We start from the raw sequence: 11,062 nt of genomic DNA on the forward strand, positions 1-11,062 counted from the left end.
TCACGGGACTTACTTCCAAGGAAATGTGCACAAGGCGGCGCCGTACCGCTCACATCTGGGCCCAGGCCGGGACCGCTCTTCTCCTCCTCCTCAGCGCGGCTCCCTAAGCAGCCGGGAGGCGGCGGTGGGAGGCGCCGACCTCGGCTACCTTCGCCTTCAGCCATTCCCCGGATGTGGGCCCCGGCCTTGTCCCGGCAGGCGGCGGTGTTCGGCGTTGTGGTTCCGGGTTCCCGGAGAGCCTGAGGGGGGCAAGGTGGCTGCCGCTCGCGAGTCGTCCGTCGTCGTCGTTTTCTCCGCCGGGGAGCCCCTGAGCAGGCCGGGAGAGCAGCTGCAGGTGGGCCCGTCGCGCTTGCCCGGCAAGCCGGTGTCGCTCCCGTCACAGCGCCCAGCTCTTTGAGCCGTTTTATGCAGAACAGTAAATCCTCCTTAGGAGCAGAATGTAATATTTACTACTCATTTACTACTACTGCGGACTCCTCGGGAGAAACGGCGGAGGGAGTCGTACCGTCCGGGTGGAAATGAGTCTGCGACTCTGGTTGCGGGAAAAGGGGACAAGTAGTCGCCTTCCGCCTCTATGTTAACGGAGACTCCGCTTTCATAGGCGCCCCCTGCAAAATGAGGCGTTAATCCGGAGTAACTGTCACCGCCACGCCTAGGATTATACTCAATGATAATACTTTGAGTAGACCCATTGAAATGAATGTATCTTCGTTATGCTAACATCGGATGCGACTCCTAGTTCCGATATAAGAGGTGACCACGGACAGCCGTATTTCCCCACGTCTGCAGCTGATGTGGTGGGGATAAACTTCCCGTTACTACGTGGGGAAAACGAAAAAGAAAATAAGGAGCCTTGTTGGTCCCTTAAAAAAATTGTGCGGCATAACAGTTTTGTGCAGCACAACAGCAGCTGAACAGTTTTCTGCAGCTTGAGTTTTTGCATAGAAACACCAAGGACAGTCCATCACAGTTTAGTTACTTTCTCTAAAGTTCTGTTTAATATGTCCATTTTGATGAACAGGCACATAACCTTGGCTTTATTTTTTATTCCTCTCTCTTTTGTTCCCTATGATAATTCCATCATCAACTCATTGACTTGATTCACATGTAATGGTGGCACATTGTAGGTTAATTAATTGGAGATAGCTCTGTAACATGACATCGCTGGCTGATCCACGGTTATTAACCCACAATGAGGTGTGATATATGCCAGGCACATGTGGCAGCCATTTTAAATATGTACTCCCAATCAGGGGTTGCAGCGTAATGTGCAAATCTGGTCATCATCGGTTATTCAAGGGTTGAACAATTCTTGCATAACTTGATTAGCAGTAGGGCTAAATGCTTGTTTAACTTTGAATAATCTACGATGGCTGGGTTCTCAGAAGACACTGCATATTCAAAACAGCAGTGTGCACACCCCACAACTCATGTTGGGTTAACCTGTGATGGCTCAGGCATGTCATGTGAACCAGATCACTGTGGGTTAAACAACGCACAATCTACATACAATTAGACCCGGTTCACACTTAACATCAAACCCAGAGTATGGGTAGAGTATAAGTTGTTGAATCATGAGTTGTTGATGGCTGAGTTTGGACAACACGCTAATCAACGGTTGTTTTCCATTTTGTTCCTATTACACACACACACACACCCCGTTGATTAGCGTGTGATCCAAACTCGGCCATTATGTGCAAAACCTGCACTATGATTTAACTATGGGTTTATTCTGTTGCTGCTGTTGTTAAACAATTAGGAGTCAGAAATCCTTTCCCATGTACTATAAATCATCCAAAGATCTAGTAGTAGATTCAGATTTACCTTCTGCTACACTACACCTAAAAATAAGTGAAAGGAACAGGAAGTGGAGCTAGAGACTACAAGCAAGTTGAATTCAAGGGGTTCCAGTCATGGGGATCACACAGAATCATTCTGCAGCTACAAAATGTTATGTTAAAGCTGGTCCTATTTTGCTCATTGGCTATTTGCTTTCACCCTGTGTACTGTTTTCCTTAGTGATTGCACAGTTTTTTTGGCATATTGAGTTTAGAATTAGTGTCTGCTTCAACTGCTTATAATTCAAGAGCAGTGACAGGATTGGTCTTTCCTGAATAATATAACTATTAGAATTGTGTAACGGAAGTACTCCATCTCAACTACCCAGGTAGTTTCCATTTCTTTCATAGAAAACGTTTTTGGCAGTGTGTGCGATAAAAGTATATATATATATATATATATTCATAGATATGGATAACAGGCATGAAGAGAAAGATGGGACACTGTGTGCAACATCACAAGAGAAGATAAAAGCCAGAGGTAAGAGTGACTGTTGAGTCTCTGACAGGTTTTTATAGAGAGCATGCTGGAGTTTTGCACTTCTGTGTGCAAGCAGTATTTCACTGGCTCTAATGCAATCGAAGTGCTGGTTTTTAAAGTGCATTTGGATGAGTTGAGCCAGTCTTCCAATGCTTCATCACACGTCCAGATTGCAACACAACACACTTTGGTTCAATCTTCTTCTTGAAGATTTTTGAGGGCCTTGTGAGCTGTGATGGAAGTATTCACAAAAGAAATTCAACCTGATCACTGAAAAGTCAACTTGCATGGTCTTCAGTATGTAGCAAATTGTCATTGCCTTGTTGTCTGGAAGTACTACAGCACATGATGCAGCTATCTAGCTGAAACTAAGCAGGTCTGGGTCTGGTCAGTGCTTGGATAGACAACATGAGAACTGCATGTACATTGCCTTGAGTTCCATTATAGAAGAAAGCTAGGATTTAGATGTACTAATTAAATTAATATGTTTATTTGTTTGCTTATCCATTTATTTACTTAATGCATACCCCAGGATTTCAATGCTCGGAGTAGCTAACAGGCATTTTTTCAAAAAAGTAATAGAGCATTTTTTAATAAGTGTTTCTAAAGTGAGCATTTTCTATATACAGAAGAAAAAAATCCAAATCCAAATCAGTCATCCCATATTTTGTTTTTCCTTTAAGAGAGAGAGAAGAAAAAGCGAAAACGTAGCAGAAGCAGGTCATCCTCCATTTCTTCCACTACGTCTTCTAATTCTTCAACATCCTCCTCTTCAAGTTCTTCTTCGAGGTCTTCCACCTCACGTAGCAGAAGCAGTTCAACTAGTACAGGTGAAATTACTTCAGTGTAACTACAAAATAGTTTTGTGAAATTGTCAGCAAATCCTGACAATTTCCGGGGCCAAATCAAGTGTAAATGGATACCTGGATTATTAAATATGTAATTGTGCATTGTTTTTATCAACTTCACTGTTGTGAGAAGCTCCATATGCATGCATGGAACTCTTCGGATGTTGAAACTGGAGGATTAGATCTATCTCATGAACGATGTATAAAGAACAAGCACAAAGAGCACTTGCATAGACAGGTCGAATGCTGAGATGTGTGCACATCGCTAGTGGCTACAAATTACCAATTAACAAATTATCAAATTTAGGCTGAAGAACAGAAGGTTTCTTTTAAAACTCTTACAGGAGTGAATATCTGAAATAATAATCTTTGAACAACTGTGGGAGTAGAGGAACCCCACTAGATTCATGTCAAACAATTAAAATGTGAAATAAATGTAACTACTTTGGTTATGAGCCATCTAGAGAACTTCCTTTAAATACATCTCATGACTAATTAGAATTCTTTTTTGGTTAAAAAGCACTTGGATTGGGTTAAATGGATATGTCTTAGCTCCAAAGTCAATTGAGATGACTCTTTCTATCTCAATAATAACTTAGGCTGAATAGTAGAATAACTTAGGCTGAATAGTAGAATTTTCTGGGCATTTACCTCTCAGCAGTTGCTCTCATCAAAGCCCTTTTATTGCTTTTTAAGCTTACTAGATCTAGGTCTAGTCCAGATATTCCCCAGGGAGTCTACGTCTGGATTTCTTAACCAACTGTTATTCACCTAGCATTCTTCAAACTCTAACATACTCTTTTAAAAAATTTAATACTTAGATTCTCCCAAATCAAAATCAAAGAAGAGGAAAAAGGAAAAACACAACAAAAAGGTAAAACTGTTTAAACAAATGAAAATCAATGCACATTTAATCTATACTCACTGTAAAGGAAAAACTGATGTGTGTGCTTTGTTCAGCTTGCCCGTATTCCTGAAAACAAGTTATACTGTAGTTTTTCATTATTCCTGTGGATTCAGACATAATACAGTTTTCATTCAATTGGGATATTGGCTGTGGTACTCTGACTAACTTCTGCTTAGCAGATTTCATTAGTAGTAGACATATGACAATTTCCCACAAGACAGGCTCCCCACTTTTTTTTTCTTACAAGCTTCCCCAGACAGTTGTTATGAGTTACAATGTCATGTAACAGTTGCTCATCTTTCAGCTGACTTGGTAATGAACTTGTGAACTTCAGATCCATGGAAATGCATGTCTTACTGTTCACTTAACTCACCAGAAATGTTACAACAGTGATCCTCATGTGATGGGTTGTATGCCTACTGGTAGATAATGTGAGTGGGTCACAAGGCCAGTGAGTGCTGGAGTCGATGCATCATGAGCGGCAAAGGGGCTGTTCACATGTAACGACAATGTGCACAAGCGGCTACGCTGCCTCCAGTGTGCTCAACTTTTCTGCTTTGCAGCACAACCCACAATCAGCTCTTTTGTAGGTTGAGCAGTGTGACATGCGAACCTGGACCGCTGCTTTGTTTAGGGGCTCACAACCCAGTGGTTAACTAACAGCAACCATGTGTTAACTGCTGGGTTGTTTAATCCCTAAACAACCTAGTGGTCCAGGTTCACACTTCATGCTGCACAACCTACGAAAGAGCTAATTATGAGTTCTGTGCTAAAGCGGTAGAGGTGGGAGCACTGCAGGCAGCACACCTGCTTGTCCCTGACAACTCATTGGTTTTTAATGGGTTGTCATTACATGCAAACCAGGTCAAAGGGAGTTCCTTATGCTGCTGACATTATTATGTTACTTTAAATTCCTAGATCAGAGTTCCATTTAAGGAGAAAACTAAATGAGGTCAGCAGCTGGTTAGCAAGTACCTGTGCAGAGAAAGTTTGGCCAGGAAGACATTGAGCACAAACCATTTTTTATTTTTTTGCTGAAATTAATCTGTCAGCCTTTGAATAGTCTTCCCGATACATGTAGGATTGTAGGTAGCTCACAAACCACTGTGAACATGCATGGCTTTGTGTGGTTAGTATCAGGTATACAGAAATTGCCGGTTTATCTTTTTATGTTTTTAGAAGAGGAAAAAAGATAAGCTGAAGAAAAAGAAAGAAAAGAAAAAAAAGAAAGAAAAGTCAGGACCCGTACAGCTTTCTAAGGTAGGTGCGAGACTTAATGCATAGCAATGCCTCCTTGTTCTCCTTCACAGAATCATAGAATAGCAGAGTTGGAAGGGGCCTACAAGGCCATCGAGTCCAACCCCCTGCTCAATGCAGGAATCCATCCTAAAGCATCCCTGACAGATGGTTGTCCAGCTGTAGATTAGTCCTTGAGAAGTACAACTGAAACTGGTTTGGGAAGGTTATGTTTTGGACTGCAACTCCCATAAGCCCCATCCAGCATGGACAATAATCATGGATTATGGGAGCTGTTGTCCAAAATATCTAGAGGGCACAAGCTTGCCTACCCCCTTCTCCTGAAGCATCTTAACAGTTCACAGTTAACTGTATTTGCCCTATATAATTCTACTTCTCTAAAAACAGTTTGAAGTTGAGAAAGTTAAGACATAGAAGAGCATTTTAACATTGTTCTTCAGGGTTATACTGATAAATCTTCACTTGGGTTTTTATGAAACTATTTCCATGGCAACCTGTTTTTTGCCTTTTTGTGGGTTTTTTTTTTGCTAACTTCAATCATTTTCAGCTTCTGATTTTCTGTTATTTTTTACTCAAGAGGTTTACTCATTACATATTCACAAATCCTTGTGTTTGCTCTAACATAAGTGCAGATATTTATGGAAAATGTGATTAATATATTCTGATTAATATAAATTATTTAAAATGGTACATATTTGTTAATTTGTTAAAATGGAACATATTTGTAAATTATGCTATTTTAGTACTTGAAAGATAAAAAGAAGAATCAAAACTACAGTATGATCACAGGAAAGAAAATTAAGATGAAAATAAAGAAGAGTAAAAAGGATAAAGAGGTAACATTTAAAACATTTTATATTGCTTTTTAAAAAGTGGTATGTCTGTGTAACCCTTTAAGTTATAGCATCAAATATTTTAAATTCAAGTAAGGGTACAGTTTTATGCTTGTTTAGACAGAAAAAAGTCCTACAACTCCCAGCATGCCTCTGCCAGTCAGACCTTTTTTTCTGTGCCCCAAGGATCCTAAAGTACTCTGCAAAATAAAAGGGCTATGACAGCTATGTAAATATTAATCTAGTTTTGCTCTTTATCTTGATCCAGATCTGAGCACACACATATATATCCTCACTGTGAATGTCATCTGAACCTTGTGGAATTGGCCAGCTGTGTCTTTTCACACAAATGGAAATTCGTATCCATAATGACCAGTTGTTCCCTGTAACTTCTTCTAGATCAGAGTTGTAGCTTTCATCATATTGTATTCCATCTAATAGATTAGTAGCTGAATTCCCATCAGTTTAGAAGCAAAATGCAGACACCTGAAAATAAGGTAGAGATTTCTGCAAAGTTGGGTGACTCCCAAAGTCACAACACTTCCTGACATCACATTGCCATGGAGCTCCACCCAAAGGTGTCCATGCATATAGCTGTATGTGCGTAGGCTTCCATGTGATTCGGAATCCTGTGCATTTGTGCTGCATATGTGGATGCCTTTCGGCAGAGCTACGTGGTAATTTGACAAGAGGAGGCAGGGCTACTGAGGCAGATGCCCTGTTCCGGCTCGCGTGGGGAGTTTTACGAGTTTCAATAATACCTTAATAGATGCTGCGTGAACCCTATTCATTTAGTCTGAAATACATTAGTTGTAAGGAACACAAATGACAGGAGGGTTTTAGTTTGCTTGAGCTACTGACAGTAAGTATCTAGGGTGGGGAGGGAGATTAGGGTTACGGGGGAAGTGTACGGTGAGTTAAACTGCTCCCCTGAACTATACAGCAGTGTTTTGGTCTCCACAACTGTTTCTCCCTCAACTACCAATAGCTATAAAATGTTAAGGTTTGGGACTGGCAATTCCTCAGTATTATATTGTAGTTTTAAGCTTTTAAAAATTTATATTAGATTTTTCATGTTGTTATATTTTATGGTTTTAACTTTCATGAACCACCCGGAGAGCTTTGGCTAATGGGCAGTATAGAAATAGGATAAATATATTAAATAAATATTGCACAGCTGGAGAAAGCCTGTAGGGTGGATGGGGAGAGGGAAAAAGGGTGTTCTAATCCCTTTCCCACTCCTGAAACTCTTTTCCCTAATCCAAGAGGCATGAACAGCTCTGCAATACTCTTGTTTAAGGGTGCTGGAATGCTGAGCAAGATCTCTCCTTTTAGGGGGTGGGATACACTGCAACGTTGTCTGGGTTCACACAAGAAACCCACACTGAAGGTTTGTGTGTGGGTTGTTTGTGTGTGGGTTATTGTTGAAACATAGGTTGTCATGTTGGCTGAACCCAACCATGATAACAAACCATGGTTTCTTAACTACAAACAACTTGCACTTCATAACCCAAAACAAAGCATGGGTTCTTTTTATGGTTGTTGTGATTAACAAACCATGGTTTGTTATCGTGGCTTGGTTCAAATGACATGACAATTCACACTCAACCCATACTTAACTATTGAGTGTGGGCTATTGTGTTTGTAAACCTAGTCATGGTGTTGAAGTTCTCCTTTAATTTATAACATGGGCTTTCTAAATCCTATTCCATCCTTCCTATCCCCCAATTAAAGCTACAAGTTCATAAAATTTGCAGAAATCTCTTGTCTTCATTTTCCTTGCCTAGCAGCAACATGTTCACAGGTATGAATCGCCAGACAATATAATAGCTAATGAAGAAACAGTCATAAGATTACAGTTCATTTTTTTCTTTTGGCATTCCTGTTAAGGAACTGTTTTAAGGGATTTTTCATGCATTGTTTGAACTAAGTTGGTTCAGAATCAAGATGCATGGAATCAGGCTGCATGATTGCAGTCCGGTGTGATCAGTTGGGCTTACATCTGTGTAAACATAGGCTGCAAAATAGATTTTAAATACTTCAAGCTTTCTATGGAAAATGTATATAAAATAGGCTAAATGATACTTTTTTTATTTCCAGCGAGATCGAAACCGTGCTGAACTTCTTGATTTCTTAAACTCTGCTTTGTAGTGAAAGGGCTACTAAGCAAGGACCAATAAATCCGTCAACCTTTGTGGTTATCCTGCTCCTCAAAGCATTAAACACAAGCTTAGAGTGAGGGGGTGAAAGTACACTTCATGTGTGCTGAGCTGAAGCTGTCCTGCTGTGAAGATAATTGAGACCTCCTTCACAACAGGCAAAGTAAAGAACTGACAACTTGCCACCAACAAAGAGCCATATTGCTGTTTTTGTGACCCTAACAGAACTAGGGTGAATGCTGAAAAATACTCTGAAGTGAGATGACATGATTGAATTTTGGCCTACTGTGAATAACCCAAACTGCATGCAGAATACAACATCGGTTGTCCTTTGTCGTTTTTCATGTTAAAGCTGAATACTTTGCAAATCAGCTCTTTACAAAACAAGCGTACCTGTGTGTATATAGATATTTTTAGTATTGAGGATATTTGTTTGTAAACAGCCGAATACCTTTTTCTTTCTCAGTAGTGTGTATTTTAGCAGAATTAATACAGTAGTACTTTTTAAAACATTGTTTCTTCAGTGTAATGTGTTTTCCTTTCAAAGTCGGTGACACCCTAATGGCAGTTTAATAACTCGGTGCTAGGCATTTAATTAAAATCTGGCATAATCTAGCCATTATGTGAATATTCTGAAGCTAGCTTGCCTTGTGGTGTGGAGTTTACTCTTTTGTGTTGATCACCACTGCTTGCTTTTTTGTATGATCGTCAATAATCTATATTCTAGCCTCTCCTACAGAGAGGTCTATACACACTATGAGAATCCCAGTAGGCCATCAACTTCAGTAGAGTTCAGCAGTATGTCACACAGACCTCTGTACAGAGGACTGGTCATGTAACATGACCTCACAATGTATAGACTTCTATTTTGAAAGAAAATCCAAATAAAATCTGTTGCTTCTGAATTTGATCTACATTGTATTTAGTGAATTACACACACAGCCCAAAAGCAGAGTCTTGGAATATCAGGTTATATGTAAGTTTAATGCAGAACAACATGACACTGATGTCAGTCAATAAATCTTTATTTTTTCAGTCTGTGACCAGCATCAGATTAAAAGCACAAAACAAAATTGCTATATACAGTAATTTATGAGATGGCTGATTTCAGATCCCGGGAGATTCTGATACCGGCTGCACAAAATTTGGCAACTCTGATGGTAGTGTTTGGGTTTTGGTCAGATAAGGGAAATGTGTGATGTCTTCTTATCATATATGTTCTCCCACCACATATTATTCATTGCCATGAGGAGTGGGGTGAGTGCAGAGCAGAGGACAGACATGACACGATGTCACATCACACTTTTAGTAAGATCATCTTTATGGGAAGAGAAGGGAAAACCGAATGCTGTTTTCAGCAACAACCCCATACACTGTGCCATGGCTGAAAAATGTAATTAATGCTGTTCTTCTTCATACATTATCACAGTACTTACCATGGCTATTACTACTAAGCAGGGTGCAGCACATGCTAAAACTCATCTCTCTGCTTCTCAGCTCTGGTACATTTCAGGCAGTGTACCAGTGTATGGCATATTTAGATATGCTGCAAAGTTTTGCAATTTCCATTTGGTGAAACACTTGGAGTAACAGCAGAGGGCACCCTGTGCATCTGTAAACTTATTGAGGCTTGATGTTCAAGACAATACAAATGCTATGAAAAATAGAAGTGTTTTGCTATTTATATACCTTGCAATGCCTTGCAATTAACTGTAAGGAGTGTCATACTGAGAACTTCTGTTGAAATACTTCATATTGTTTATGTGCCTAAATGAAATTTCTGTTGAATTCATTTACACCAACCCATAATTTTAGCACACTTAAATTAATATGTGTTTGGATAAACACAAATATTGTTTCTACTCAAGTATGTTTCAGGTTCATCTTGTCTCTGTTTATGTAACTCTTCTCTTCCTGGCTTATCTGAACAGGTTCTTCATAGGCAGGACTACTGGCTGGGGCACATTTCAACACTACATGAGCGGATTTTCCCTTCTCTTTTCCTTGTGCCTCCCTCACATCCCCAAATCTGCTCTGGGGAATACAGTGGGAGGTAAATCACCCCTGCCCGTACTGCTGACAGAAGCCCTTCCGTTAGCAGGAGGGGTTAATTGGATACCACCCAAGGACAAAATGGAACTTGAAATTTTTACCACATAGGTCTCTTTGTCTTGAGGGAACTAGAGTCAGGCCCCGAGTCTTCTTGGGGTCATGTGATATGCCAGTTACTTTCATGTTCAAAGCCCACCTACTTTGATGTGATGCCACCATCTGGCGGTAGAGTTTTGCTATCAACAGATGTTGCCATTATGCGATGAGCCAAGGGTGGGCAGAAGATAGTTTAGGATCTGCAGATCGATTTCTTTGTGATTTGCAATACATTGCCAAGAGTATCTGACTCCCAATTATCGAACAATAGCAACAACTATTCTCGTCTACTAAATTAGGTTGCTGTAAAATAAGGTGTTTGGAGAAACCAGAAGTGGATTTTTGTGTGAGAGGACTTGTGGGCTTGGTTCTTGCACTGACCCTACAGTCCTGGGTTAAGAAGGTGCTGAGAAGTGCCCATGCTACTTAATTCATAGCGTATGTATACCCACTTGAGCCAATATTTTGCATTGGGTCCAATTGGCAGATCTCCAGCTACTAGTAAAAAAAAAATCTTGCAAGAATGAAGTTTGCTGACATCTTATCAAAAGCAAAGTATGGCATTTACACTTATTTCTGAAGTTGCAGTGT

The 11,062-nt window shown here is 40.2% G+C and overlaps 1 protein-coding gene across 1 annotated transcript; it reads left to right on the plus strand.

The window, feature by feature from the left end:
• Positions 1-218: 218 nt before the first annotated feature.
• LOC134397407 (putative uncharacterized protein encoded by LINC00467) lies at positions 219-9,228 on the plus strand. The gene is made up of 7 exons (XM_063124026.1): positions 219-334; positions 2,248-2,319; positions 3,003-3,149; positions 3,989-4,041; positions 5,254-5,334; positions 6,075-6,167; positions 8,265-9,228. Exons 2-7 carry the CDS (start codon positions 2,250-2,252, stop codon positions 8,313-8,315), a joined length of 495 nt encoding a protein of 164 aa, XP_062980096.1. The 5' UTR covers positions 219-334; positions 2,248-2,249; the 3' UTR covers positions 8,316-9,228.
• Positions 9,229-11,062: the final 1,834 nt, after the last annotated feature.

This window comes from Elgaria multicarinata, chromosome 4 (assembly GCF_023053635.1).
Source record: "Elgaria multicarinata webbii isolate HBS135686 ecotype San Diego chromosome 4, rElgMul1.1.pri, whole genome shotgun sequence".
Classification (NCBI taxonomy): domain Eukaryota; kingdom Metazoa; phylum Chordata; class Lepidosauria; order Squamata; family Anguidae; genus Elgaria; species Elgaria multicarinata.

Coding starts and splice junctions, on each gene's coding strand:
- LOC134397407 (XM_063124026.1), top strand. CDS start 2,250: ATGGATAACAGGCATGAAGAGAAAGATGGGACACTGTGTGCAACATCA. Junction 5,335..6,074: donor GACCCGTACAGCTTTCTAAG/GTAGGTGCGAGA, acceptor ATGCTATTTTAG/TACTTGAAAGATAAAAAGAA. Junction 6,168..8,264: donor AGAGTAAAAAGGATAAAGAG/GTAACATTTAAA, acceptor TTTTATTTCCAG/CGAGATCGAAACCGTGCTGA.